At 35.0% G+C, this 15,095-nt stretch overlaps 1 protein-coding gene across 2 annotated transcripts in view; it reads left to right on the forward strand.

The window, feature by feature from the left end:
* Positions 1 to 15,095, forward strand: part of PCB (Pyruvate carboxylase) — a 172,701-nt gene that overhangs the window by 97,216 nt on the left and 60,390 nt on the right. For both annotated transcript variants that reach the window (XM_083114098.1, XM_083114099.1), the window contains exon 2: positions 3,698 to 3,941. In XM_083114098.1, coding sequence (XP_082970224.1) covers positions 3,800 to 3,941 — 142 coding nt within the window. In that variant the 5' untranslated portion in view covers positions 3,698 to 3,799. The remainder of the gene's footprint in view (positions 1 to 3,697; positions 3,942 to 15,095) is intronic.

Raw genomic sequence — 15,095 nt, forward strand, 5'->3', positions numbered from 1 at the left:
ACTCTTTTATGCATATAATTCTTCTTGAAATGCTAAATGAGAACACGGACACCTTTCTGTGTAACACACCGACCAGAAAATTTCAGTAACATGGATTTTCTCTATACGTTTGCATTGTACGTACTTTGCCCCATTTTAAAAGTAGCGTGTTTTAAGTTATGTCACTAATCATGAAAGGAAATTTCGCCTCAATATCAATTTCCTCAAAGAAATAAAATACTTTCCCTCTCTGAATCGAGATTGGTGTGGGGCACAACCAGCAGCTAACACTTCGCGAAAAGCGGTTCCTCAAAAGAGCTGAAAGCACCAAACTTAAAACTGGTAACCAACTTGCATGCAATATTTGCACTTATAATTCTAATAATGCCTACTTTGATAGGTTAGGAGGCCAGGCTTAGAGGTGTTAGCAGCTGGGTGTGCTCCGCTCCCGGCACAACTCTGAAACTTCCATGGAAACGCTGCTTCTCAACAAGCTCTGTACGTCCACTGCCTGCTTCGTCACGCGCTCGTACACGATCGGCACTCTTCGGAAGTCAGGGAGAGAGGGTGAGAGAGAGAAAAGAGGCCGGCCTCTCAGGTTACATTACAGGCGAAAGCGCCTTTGAAATTATGCTTTCCCGCACGAATTACATAGGTTGTTATGGGACCAGCTGAGGCACTCTCAGGCGGGCCTCGCTGAATGCGCAGATACGGTTCCAGGCAGGGTTGCAAACTTGCGGTAATTATCGGAAGACCTAGAATTTCAATTTTCTTTTATTAAGCGTCGTTTAATGAAATTTATAAGTAATAAAATAATCCGTAATAGACAAATATATTAGGATAGGCCCGGCCTCCGGGCCTCATAGGACGCTTCGCCACTGCTATGGTTTGATCACCAGTAAGGGCTCCAAAATGTCAGTGTTGATCAAACATCATGAAAAAAATTGGGGACTCGGAAAATGCAGAAATTAGTTTCAAAAGCCAATACACAGTGGCAGAGGTGTTCGATAGAATGACCCATTGGCGATCTGCTTGTCAGATATTGACCCTCAAAAGGTCAGTTAGGTCGATGTATGGGGGGAAGGGGGTCAAATTTGTGTGTATATGTGTTGTACATACATATATATATATATATATAGCCAATACATACATATATGCATACACAATTATACATATATAGCAGTGCTAAAGTGAGAGGGGTGTGGGGGCGATAGTATCTCCCCTCCCCCAGTTGTCTCATTGTTACCATGTTAAACCGTAGGAGCATTCCCCCAGCTAACCTCAAGGCTCGACCCCCCCCCCCCCCCAGCTAACATTTTCCACTTCAGGTGCTGATATATAGTACTATTATCCGTACCAGCTAACTGTAGACCAGGCGAACGAGAACAAGTCTCTGCGCAAGTAGTGACGCGAGACGGCTCCACCAATGAACAGTGAGAGAAACGGGATTGTGTAATGGGCGACGGGAGTTACCCGATTTCCTCCTTCTTTCTGTAAGCGTTGCAAACTTTTGAAAAGGATAATACCGTACGCACATGGCAAACGGACCGTATTTTTGTCTCCAGGTCCGTACGATTGGTTTAAGAATTTCTTAGGGAAATATAAGGGATAAAACTGCAAGAGCAAAGTTTGACAAGCCGTGCATTTAGCGTACGGACTACGGTTTGGACAGTACATGTACGTTCCTTCGATTTTCCTCCACCGCCTCTGCCGATATGCGCGGCCCTGCTCTAAAGTTAGCTGGGACAGGGTGTATATATATGTATAGCCCTACATTAGGTCATTTCAATGATTGTAACAAGATAGAACATGAACAGTGAAGTACGCGGTCACAGCAGCCTTGATGTAGTACAAAATTACATAAAGACTGTTTTTTTTTTAATACTTGCCTCAGTTTGTTTTTAATTCCACATTATGCACAGAAAGACCAATCAGGCATATCAAACCTGGTATCCTTGGATTATACGGCAATGACATTACCACTATGCTATCTGGGGAGGCTTTTGAACACTTGTAAGAAACAGATTATTACATTTACGTAATTTATATCCAAATAAGTACAGCAGGTAGAAAAGATTGGTTGTGATCAGGGTTTGAAAAAAAAACAGTTTTTTTTAAAAAAAAAACCTACCTGGGCCCAGATGGGTTTAGTGGGTTTTTTTTCGGGTTTAATTGGTTTTTCGGGTTTGATTGTGTTTTGTCGAGCTTTTATAAATAAAATGTGAATACATGTAATAATTCACATTTGTAATTGCCGTTCAACCTACCCACTATTACAAAATTTTATACCAATTGTATAATCTTCACACAAAAATGGGGGTATTGTATCGTTTGATTGACTTGTTATTGATTTTTAGTTTTGGATAATTATGTATAGTTTCCACCTACCTGTGGTGATCGCGGCTATAGGGTTGAAATGAAACACCACCTCTCATGCCTTTAGAATCGGTTTGGATGAGGGGGCGTGGTATTTGCATTATAACAAGGTTAGTCGAGCAAACAAACTGTGCAGAATAAGGTTGACTAACAATGGCAGTGAGCCTAAATATCTAAAGTAAATATATATTGCTTAAATATGTCTGTATTATACAGTAACGCAACCACATGGGGGCAGGGGGTCATCCCCCCCCCCCCCCAACTTCGACGGAAGTCAGTTCTAGTGTAGCAAGGGGGACAAACATTGACGGCCAAGGACACCTGCAAGGGAGGCACAGAGGAGCAATTACCCCTTCGATTTCAAATTTTATGCAAATAAAAATTCATTTTGTAAAATTTTCTTGCTTGCTTCACTCGCTTTTCTACTTTTCGTCAAGTTTAGAGCTGTAGCTAGGGGCGGCGAGAGTCGGCCATGGGCGCCGAATGATCTAAATGAGAAAAAGTTGTCAGACAAAAATAGTTTGAGTAATTAATTCGGCATAAACTGGGGGTAAATGTTCTACCTTTTGGGGAAGTGCATCATGGGCCTTGGAGGTGGGGGATGGGCACCCCTGGTTCAACATACATATTGGAATCTTTTGTCTAAAGTACCTGCAGAATATACAGCTTAATATAGGCCTATGTAACTTCTTTATAAAGATTAAACGTTTGTATTGGTGCACTGATCTCTGATATTTCATTCTACTTCATTTCAATATTACAAGTGTTGTGCATTTTAGATAGCAAAATTAATCTCGAGTTATAAAGACAGTTGTGATCGCATTCTAAGAATCTAAAATGCAATCTTCATTAGTACACACCTCTATGACGTTCCTTCATTTCAGAAATCACTGAAATACCAAAGTTAATTGAGAAACCCACTGGGTTTTAAAATGCTTTTTTTTTCAAGTGGGCCCAACCCAAAAAAAAATCCTGTTTTTTTTCGGGCTGGGCCCACCGTGGCAAACCCTGGTTGTGATCTATTTGCAAAGGTTTCTACATAAATAATGTGAAGGTTTTTGATTCAAATATTATGGTAAATGTTACTGTAGGATGGAATATTTTGGGGATAACAAGTATTTCCCTAACATCTCTGACTATAGCTCCATGGAATGTTGTTTTAGTTCAGTAAAGTTGCAACTTCTGTGTACAATAGCTAAAAATTCTCATTTACACCTTTCCAGTAAAATAATTGAAAATAAATATTGATATTAAATGTCATTGCACATTGTACAGAATAGTTTTTGTTCATAACTAAGAATTTTAATTTTGTACTCAATTTTATTTTGACTTTTCTTTGCAGATGTTCTGAATTAACAGAAGCCAGCTAAGGATCAAGATAATTTATTTTCACAAACTTCAGTCCTTGGCTGTCGAATAGTTTTCCAGTTATAAAAAAATCAAAATGCTGAGCTTCTGTGTCTACCGTAAAACTGCTTTGCAGTTGAAAACATCCTCACAAATCTTTCTTCATTGGTCTTTAACAAGGAACTTTTCAACAGATGTAGAGTACAAAGCAATAAGGAGCGTTCTTTGTGCAAATAGAGGTAAGGGAGTGTAATTGTTACATTCATATTAAAAGAAAAAAAAAATACTAAGGTATCAATAGTTTTGTCATGTCTTAACATACTCATGGATTAAGTCCAAATGTTGATACTGCATGTTTGAGTAGCAGCCAAAATAACTTAACAATTGCATGTGTGAGTGGGACACAAAGGTTTGTTTGTTCTGGATAAATCTGTTTCGAAGCCTCAGACTGGCACACTAAGAATGCCCATGGCCCATATTGAACCCACATTCCCTGTCCTTGCTTCAAAACTTCTGGCATATAGGATTAATGCAAGTACAGAAACCAGAATTGGCAACTTATTTTAAAATACTTTTTCAAAACTTTATAAAAATGCGACAGGAAGACATTGCTGAGAGAGTTTTTTCTTGTGACAGTCGAGTTGTAATTTTCAAATCTTTTGAATTCCTGAAACTTGTGTTGGAAACATAGTATTGGAGTACGTAATAAGGAAAATACCAGTAAATGCAAATACACTATTGGAGCACAAAATGGTACAAATAGTTGGATATGCAGACGACCTGAACATCATGAGTCGAACACAAAAAGAAGCAATAGAAATATTCCAAGAATTAGAGAAGAACGCAAGGGAAGTTGGCCTGCATATAAATCCCAATAAAACCCAAGCAATGATAACAACAAAAAGGAAGAGAAGGAAGCCAAAAGAACTAACAAGTAATTCTCAAAAATTAGAAGTGGTCACACAATTTAAATATTTAGGGGCCTGGATTACAGAAAATAATGAGGAAATAGAAGATATAAGGAAGAAAATCCATCAAGCCAATAAAGTATATTACTCCTTGATATCAATTTTAAAATCAAAATAGGTAAATTATAAAAGGAAAATAACACTCTATAAAGTAATGATAAGACCAGTAATATGGTATGACAGTACCTGGACCCTAAATTAGGGCTACCATACGTCCTGGTTTTCCCGGACATGTCCTCTTTTCGGATTGTGAAATTTGCGTCCGGGCGGGTTTTTACTTTTTGTTAAAATGTTTACTTTTATCCAATCATCAAAGGTCAGAGATCACGAAGTTACAACTTCTCGAATCATTAAACTTCTGATATTGGGAGTACTGGAGGATGCGCTAAGCATTAGTCGTTTGTTAGTTTGAAGTTCCGGTCGATGTGACTTCCACGTCATTCGTTTGTTCGTGTTTCGAAGTGGAAGTTAGAGTTTGCGAACACAGTGTAAGCTATTAATATTCCTAAAAGAAAGTGCAAGGTTACTAATGAGTTACAAGAAAAGAATTCATGTTTTAGACGTGGTAGAGACAATTTTGAAGGCGAGTGTATGGTTTGTAAACCCGGTACATGTGTGTCTGTGGCAAACAAAGGAGGGCTAGACTTGCAAGGACACGACACGTGGAGTGCGAAAAGCACAAAAGAGCCGTTAGAGGTGAAGCTTCATCTACAAAACTGACTCAGTTTTTCACGAAACCTGGCAGTGAACATGAAGATAAAATAAAGTAATTTTATTTAATGGTGACAAATTGTATTTATGTAATGTTTTTGTGTTTGTGAATAAATTGATGGTGTGTGTGTGTCTTTCGAAGAAAATGTCCTCTTTTTAGCATTTCAAAATATGGTAGCCCTACCCTAAATAAACATGCCGCAAACACCATCAACACCATCCATCCAAATCCAATAGGATTTTAGGTCCTGTGAATGAAAACTGAAGGTGGAGAATAAGATATAATCAAGAAATTTATAGAATATATAATGAAATAGATCTGGCGACCACCATCAGAATAAAAAAACTAGAATGGGCAGAACACATAACCCGGATGGAAGATCAAGGCATACCCAAAAGAGTAATGCAATCAAGAATTGAAGGGAAAAGGCCTGTAGGGAGACCCAGGGACCGCTGGCAGGAGGCGATAAAGAGAGATGCTGCAATAATATTAGGAACAAGAAGATTGGAAGCAGCAGCAGCAAATCGAGAGAAGTGGAGGCAGATGATCACACAGGCTAAGGCCCGATTCAGGGCTGTGACACCATGAGAAGAAGAAGAAACTTGTCTTGGAATCACAGCCCACCTATGATCCCTCCCCCCCACTTCACTTGGCTCAGTCTGAAAAATACCTTTTGGTTTTCACAAAATTATTACTGTTGTTGGATAAGATTTTAACCTACATTGACAAGAGTTCAAACCTAGAACCTCTGACTTACTTTCCCGTCCCCTTCCACTTGCGAGTGATTGGTGTAGTTGATAGATTTAACCTATATGTCATCCTATAAAACACACTTGTATAGTGCAAAGCAACTGTTTATAATACTGTTAAGTATAGGATCAGTTATAGTTGAACACTTCCCCCTTGAATTTGTTCAAAAAAAATATTTTTTTGCTGTGGCCATGTTTGCTTTAACTAGAAATGTGAGAAAAACAAATATAGGTTCCACAGTTTGAAAATATAAATAATATTCTAATTGAAAATAACATAACAGATCCAAAATAGAAAAATAAATCTAAAAGTCTCACAAAACTTCTTTTCATTTCAGAATACTATTCAAAAACATTTTCTACCAAATCATGGTGGTAAGACACTTATTTTACAGTTTTGTTAACAATTTCAGTCAATAGTCAATAACGCTTTTAACTAAATTCCACAATGACTGGTAAAATTTTCATTTTGTATCACCATGTTTTGAAAAGTGTTGAGTTCAAAGGTGCCCAAAACATCATAACCTAAGGCTCAGGCAGGCACATACTAACTAACTAACTCCCTAGCCTTCTTAAACCCGAAGGTTCATGGCTGCAGCAACACAGGCCTTCCATCTTTCCCTATCTTGAGCAAGTTCTATATACTCTTTTCCATCTCTACCGATTTCCTTTAGGTCCATCTCAACGTTGTCCCTCCATCTTCGTCTTGGCCTTCCTACAGGTCTCTTACCATCTGGTTTCCCAACAAGAATCCTGTAAACTCCTCTTTCCTCTCCCATTCGTGCCACATGGCCTGCCCACCTAAGTCTTCTTGATTTAATTATTCTAATAATATCTGGACATGAATACAAATTATGTAGTTCTAAATTATGTAACCTTTTCCACTCACCTGTTTCCTCATCCCTTTTAGGTCCAGAGATTTTCCTAAGGATCTTATTTTCAAATAATCTCAATTTATGTTCCTCTCTCAATGTAAGGGACCAAGTTTCACATCCATATAATACTACAGGCAAAATTACTGTTTTGTATATTTTAACTTTTAGTTTCTTAGATATTAAATGAGAAGACAAAAGTTTATGAAGAGAGAAGTAACATGCATTTCCTGAATTAAGCCTACTTTTTATTTCCTCTTTAATATAATTTTCATTTGTTAATATTACTCCTAAGTATTTGAATTTGGAAACTGGTTCAAAGGAGTTGTTATCAATAATTAGATTTTGATTATTACCTAACACTTGGTTTCAGCCTGTAAGCATATATTTAGTTTTCTCTTTGTTAACTTCCAAACCTATCTCTTTAGCAGGTTTGAAAAATATTTTAGCATTATTCTTAATTGTATTTATATCATCCCCTAGTAAGTCTACATCATCTGCATATGCTAACAACTGAGTCACACCATTTAATTTTAGTCCTTCTTTAGTTTCTTTTACCTTCCTAACAGCATATTCTAAGGCAAAATTAAAGAGCAATGGAGATAATGCATCTCCTTGTTTTAACCCATCATGAATTGTAAATTTGTCAGACATATTAATACCTACACGAATTTTACTTTCTGTTTCACTGGTGCATATTTTTATCATACTAACAAGCTTCTTAGGTATTCCAAACTCTACTAATATATTATATAATTTATCTCTTTTGACCGAATCATATGCTTTTTTGAAATCAATGAATAGCTGATGGACATTTTGATTATATTCCCACTTTTTTTCAAGTGTCTGTCTGATGTGAAAAATTTGATCTGTAGTTGATCTGTTACGTTTAAATCCACATTGATAATCACCTATAATTTCATTAGCATATGGGGTTAGTCTTGTTTAAAGAATGTTAGACAATATTTTGTATGTTGTTGAGAGTAGAGAAATTCCACGGTAATTATTGCAGTTCATTTTATCACCTTTTTTAAACACAGGAACAATTATGGATTCTTTCCACTGTTGAGGGATTTCTTCTTTATTCCATATTAAACAAATTAATTTATGAATTTGACATATTAATGAATTTCCACCATATTTAATTAACTCAGCTGGTATTAAATCAATGCCAGGTGCTTTGTTATTCTTTAGACTTTTAATAGCATCTTTAACTTCAGTCAAGTTAGGTTCTGGAACTAAAGGTTCTGCTGTGTGGACTTCATTTACTTCTGATTTATCTCCTACATGGACATTTAAAAGGTCATTAAAGTAGTTCTTCCATCTATTTAGAATATCGCTTGGGTCAGCTAGAAAATCACAGTCTTTATCTTTTATCAAGTTTACTTTAGGTTGCCACCCCTTTCTAAACTCATTTACACCTTTATATAGATCTCTGATATTTTTATTTTTGCTGTTTGTTTCAATTTCGTTAATTTTGCTTTTCAAGTAATCTCTTTATTTACTTCTAAACGTGCGCTTAACTTCTCGTTTTATTCTATTATAATTGTTTAGATTTGTATCATCAGAGTTATTTAACCACCTAAGTCTAGCCTGATTTCTTATTTCTATTAGATTATGACATTCATTATCAAACCATGGCTTACTTTTTCTTGGTTTATGGTATCCTATACTTTCTTGAGCTGCTGATTCTATTGCATTACGTATGTGCTCCCAATTCTTATTTACGTCTGTTTCATTTATATTTTCATCATCATTTAAATCCTGCAAAACATCAAAATGTTTCGGGGAGGGGGGAGGGGGATTCGAACCAACTGTCTGAAAATAATAATAATAAGCTTTAAACTAAAATAATTATAATTCTTTAAATTAATTAAAATGTTCATATTTATTACATGAATAGGTAAAAGGTCTGTATGAGAATTCGTATAACAGCAGGTATTCATTAGCTAGCTTACATATAGTTCAGGCAGGCAAAATTTATAAAAAAAGAAAAGTGCAACTGCCCTGGCAATTAAATTAATGTCAAAGAATTTAATATATATATAAAGAGAATGTTAGATCCAGTTGATGAAAAATAAAGTTCTTGGTAATATTTTATGAATATTATGTTGTAAGTAGTAATAAATCTTCCATAAATCATCTTTGCCACTGTCATTCGAAGATGTATGATCACAATATGATCCTTGCCTTCCAATAAGTTTAAAAGAAATAAATAACCCTCAATTAAACAACAAGTATATTTTCATTATTTAATTTTAGTTATTTCATTATTTTCATTAATTAATTTTGTAATTTTTAAGTCTTGGAGGGGTAAGGGTTTGGATCCATTGAACCCCTCCCCCTAAATACATCCTTGAGCTCAGGGGTTAAGTGTTCCTTTGTCTTACGGGTCAGTATAATGCCTTGTTCAGTCTAAAATAACATGGAACTGAAACAATAATTTATCATCAAACACTACCCCATGTTCTGTTACTTAGTCTTCTCCCTGCTATTTATAAACGAGTTACAAGTTTGAATTTCTTAATGTTTTGGTTAACTCTATTTTCTTTACATCTTGCATTGCAATGTCATGGTGGATTATTTTTCATTGTGAATATTTCTATAAATTTTTAGATTGTCAATGAATAACTTTCTTGGAATTTGTAAAGTGTTTTGTTAAGTCATTTAATTAATATTAAATATAACGGAGGATCAATGATTGAACCTTAGTGTGCCTGAAACAGCTACAAAGTCATGAGTACAACTACTTTGATATTTTATATACTTTTTTGATTTTTGAAATACCGTATTTACTCATGTTTAAAGCACACTCTTTTCCCAAACTTTTGCACGCAAAAACTTTGGTGCGAATTATGCATGGAATAATTTTTTCATGTTTATTTAATTTAATTTTTTTTTTATTTAATTAAATGACTTAACAAATCATTGTAAAGCTTGAATTCTGTAGTTTCTGAATATGGCAACACTAATGTGAATGCAGTTGAAATAAATTCATCACAAAATTAAGGAACATTCTGATTTTTGTGGTACTTTGTATGAAAGAAAATAATAATTAAAATATATTACTGGCCAAATAATATGACACATATGGAGTGGTAAATGCCTTAATGAAAAAATCTTGTGTTGCTAACTGCTAGTTTGATGGTCCTGAATGGGCCTCTTATAAATGTTACGTCAGTCATGGAAAAAGTATATATTTTGAATGGTTAGAAAAAGGAAAGAGAAAATGAGCAAAACCATGCATAAAAGTTTAAAGGCCTTTTTCCACGATTTTTCACTTTGTAATATAACGTTCTGCGACACAAGAAAAGCAGTGCCATTCTGGCAGACTTCGAGCATGGGATGTGTATCAGTGTATCAGCGGTATTTGTTGGGCAAGAAATAACAGAAATTAACTTCCTGAGCACTGCAAATCCATAATGTAATTTTGATCTCCCTTTCAACTATTACAGAATAAATAAGGTGGTTGAAGAGTGAAAGCTTTGGAATGCTAAACACAGTGGAGGGAGAGGGGGGAGGTGGCTTGGGTTGGTGACTTACTGTTTAGACAAGAGAATATTCTCCTCTTGGCCCACATAGTAACAGGTGACTCATTGGATAAATATGATGTCATTAGCTCTTAATTGGCATAGCAACAGCTTTAAGACCTGCAACTAAGATAGCCATTTCTTGAACCTGGATTATACTGCGCATTATACATGAGATAATTTTTTTCAATTTACCCCATCAAAAACCAGGGTGCGCATTATACATGGACCTGCATTATACATGCATAAATACGGTATGTAAATCTATAAGGTGGAGAAAGTGTGTAAATTCATGAATTTTACATGTTAGTGTATTTAATCATTGTTGGTATTGAATCACTACTCAAATTTAGTATTTGTCAGCTTTTAAAAAAGACAAAATATTCAATTTTGGAAATATGTTATGGCCAAGCATGTTAAAAAGTAGACTTCCAGACTCACCACAAAAGTTCCCATGTTCGAATCCTGGTCTTGGCATTGGTACTATTTGAGATTGTACTTTCATCAATTTTATCTAATTATCACTTTTCTCATCTTTGCAATTAGCCAAAAGTGGCAGAAGAGCAATACTAAATAATGCAAATAATAATACAGCATGTTAGAGTGTGTGAAACCATCAGTTGTCTGGGCAGTTTTCAGACCAAAGTGACATGTGTCACTTGGAAGAAACCTTCAGAAATAAATGCTGCATGTGCTGCTTACAGAGTGGAAGTGCCCTGTGTTGTAAAGTAATCATTCAAGTAATAATATCACAGTTTAAAGTAATATCCAGAATCTGTGAATATTTTTACTTCTTGTTGTTAATCATTAACCTCATCTTCCAAAATTCATTAATATTTCACATAAAATCAGATATTTTTCTATTCTTTAAATTTTGCTTTACACTTTGTTAGTAGTAATTGTGCATTATCTTAATAAAACAATAAAAATATGCATAAAAAGGGAAATATTAATGATGACGTTTTCTCAGGATGTTGAGAGATTTTATTTTCTGTAACAATGTATGAAATGCACTAATCCATGAGAATGAACGGCATTAGCTCTTAAAAGATTAGAAACTTCTCCTAAACTTGCCTGATGTATTTTAAAACATCCATGTTTTATCTACATTGCTGTGGAAAGAAATGAATGTAAAAATTATCGCATAAATTCAGATTGTATTGATTACACCAGCCCATGATGTGAACAGCATATTTCATGAACTCCATTGAATTTAGTAGAATCAGATTTGTTCTCAATGTGGGATAGGAATTTGACAGTTTGTTTGTTAGTAGCACACATTATGCTCAGATACGTTAATTGGAAGTGGGCCCTCAGTGTCAAGTGGGATCCCAACCACATCCACCAGGAATCAAGCCTAAGGTTATTTGAATTTAAATTTGTAATCAACACTTATCAATATTATGCAGTGGCGTCTCGTCCCTTGGGGCTTCCGGGGCTTAGCCCCTAAAGAAAAATTGACCTATTCACGTAATTATCAATCACCATAACGCATAACTATCACACAGTCTTTTGAAAGGCGATTTTTACCCACATAAATTCATCGTCTGTTGCAATGGATACGACAGCGCTCCTAGCAGCATTGATGTCAATTATCGCTTTCCGGGGCACGTCGCAAAGAAAGGCATGGCCTACACCCACCTACGCTACAGTGAAGGTCACGTGCTAGCAGAGAGAGGAGGGGAGAGTGCAATGGATTTGAGTGCTGATTCGGGGCTACTTCCGTTGCGTTCGATCTCGCGTGTTGTTCTGTAGTGTTTTGGTGGCTTTCATTCGCTATGTTTGAGTGAGTTTGGCAGGGTTGATGTTCGAACACAAATTGATGAAGGACATAGGCTGTCAATTACAAGACACAATGAATTTGTCCGGAAAAATAGGCATATATTAAATAGAATTATCGATTGCTTAAAATTCTGTGGTCGACATGAACTTGCTCTACGAGGACATAATGAAAGAGAACAATCTTTAAACAGAGGCATCTTCCCAGATTTATTATCCCTTCATAGAAAAGGTAACTTCGTGTTCTTTATTGTAGTGAAGAGTTGAAAAACATAAACTCTATCAGTAGATTGCATTCATTTTTTATTTAAAATTATTTAGAGGATACCTTTTCAAAAACAAAAAAATGACAAACATAGTTTTAATAACTCCAGTGGCAACAGCTGAATCTGAACAATGTTTCAGCACATTGAAGCGTATTAAAACCTACTTAAGAAATGCAATGGGACAAGATAGACCAAATGCCTTGGCACTTGCTTGCAATAGAGATAGAATACATTTCAAACATAGAGGGCTTCAACGAAAAAGTAATAACAAAATTTGCTGAGCAGAAGAACAGGAGTCAACGTTCGTAGAAAGGTATGTTTCACAACAATACCTGTTTCTTTTGTAATCATGTGAATTGTCATTATATTTTAAATTCTTTAAAACATAAGCCCCGGCCAAATTTGAGGCCACGAGACACCACTGATATTATGTTATTTTTATCACAAAGTTTTATCATACGAAGTTTTATCATTTTCAACATTTTTTTATCAACAACTGTGTTTAGGACCTGGTTCCACTTGAGATTAAAGAATGGAAATTTTGTGTACCAGTATCACACTGAATGGGAAGTTTGAGTTCAAGTCCATTCAGAAACTATGTTTTTTTCAATTGAATACTTATCAGCTACACATCATTATCATATCTATGGTGTACTAACATGAACAATGTACAAATGATTAAAAAACACTAAAAATAATTCTGTAAAATCTTCAAAAAAAATTATGCATTTATTTAAAAAAAATACTAAGTCATTGATCACCAGAACCATAAAAATGGTAGTCCACAACTTATAAGAGCTACAACATTCTTAAGAAGTATGAAATATTTATATTAGAAATCAGAGGCACAATTTCAATTCTATTTTGGAAAATTATTCATCCAATGCATTTCTTCATCTAAAAAGAAATATTAATGAACTAGATTCACAAAAAAAAAAAAATGATGAGTTTCTCAGTGGTGCAGAAACATTTCAGATTCCCCGCTCATTTACTGTAAAATAAGATACCCTTCAAGATTTACTCATTCTGAAGTTAAATCTATTTCCTGACATCTCTTGTGCAAAAGCCACAAATTTGAAACTTTAATAAAAGTGAATGTTTTATTGTGGAAGAATTTAGTTTCCAAAAATTTTACTCAATAATTCAAAGAACAAAGGCCAATCACAATTTATATTGTATATTCCAATTGATAACTTGTAGAAATGTGTAACCTGCCCTTCCCCCTCTATGTAAAGTAACATTAAACTATAGCCTCACTACTTCAAACTTTGTTTTTTCATCATCTTGCACTCATTTTAAACTATTTGTAACCACCTTCAAAGAGTTTCCAAGAGCACACGTTAACTAAAGTAACCAGTATCCCAATATGGAATTTTGAATTCTTTTGAATAGAAAGATAATTAAGTTAAAATAAACATTGGTGTTTACTGTAATGTTTTTACTACAGTGAGATCCTTTCAACAGTAGCTACTTTTGTCAAATTATTTTGGCTAGGACAGTGAAAAGGGTAATAGATTCGTTGGTAAAAGGGAGTACTGTACCCCTTCCAAAATGTACTTATGATGTACCACAGTTCACCCATCCCTGCATCACTGTTTTTGAATTTTGATGGAGTTTTTTAAATCTTTACCAAAAGAGAAAGTTGTTAAATATATTTTATGCCATCCTTCATGGTACAGAGGTTAGCCAAGAATCCTAGATTTGAATCCTGGGGAGGCATTAATGTTTTATTTTGCTTACCACCTCAACAAATTCATCATTAATCCAAAAGTGCTAGTGTACCCAATGTATTTTAACTCGTAAAGTGCTCGAAGCAAGGTGTAGAGGTGCACAGATAATATCTCTCAGCTAGGGTAATTTACACAAAGCAACCCCCAGCTCTTTCATTTCCATCATGTTAAACCACCCATCTATCCCCAAGAGTCAAGCAAACTGCCCCCACCTAATAATTTCCACTTTAAGGACTGCTGAAATCACCATTCATTGTGATAGATAGATTTATTTGCTTTTAGAATGTGTACATTTATTTAATTGGATTGCCTATTTTTTTCACATTTCGTTATATTGCCTTGTACTCAAGGGGTCCTGGGTTTGATAGCAAGTGGAGGCACATAGTGGTTCGGATCCCACTTTAAATTGCAGGTTCATTAAGAAAGTTGACTTAAAAACAAATGAAAATTTATAAAAAAAATCATTAGAAACATTACCTTACATATTTGTTTGTATGGTATACAAAGAATTAATTAGCGAAATAAAAACATAATAAAACACACAATTAAAATATTAAATAAAATACAACAAAACATACCGGTAATAAAAACATAGACATAGCAAATTCTGGTCAAAAATGTATGCACTGTATGTATAAGAAGTCAACGATATTATGTTTTAATTGATTTCATGAACTATGTAAAACACATGCTTTAAGAGAAATTCCTGTGAATGTGGTCAATACTATTTTATGTTAGCTGTCGTCTTACTGTGTTGTGCTGTTCTTGTACTCTGTTTGTGAAAGTT

The sequence above is a fragment of the Lepisma saccharinum genome, chromosome 28 (genome assembly GCF_977018435.1).
Source record: "Lepisma saccharinum chromosome 28, izLepSacc3.1, whole genome shotgun sequence".
NCBI classification, from domain to species: domain Eukaryota; kingdom Metazoa; phylum Arthropoda; class Insecta; order Zygentoma; family Lepismatidae; genus Lepisma; species Lepisma saccharinum.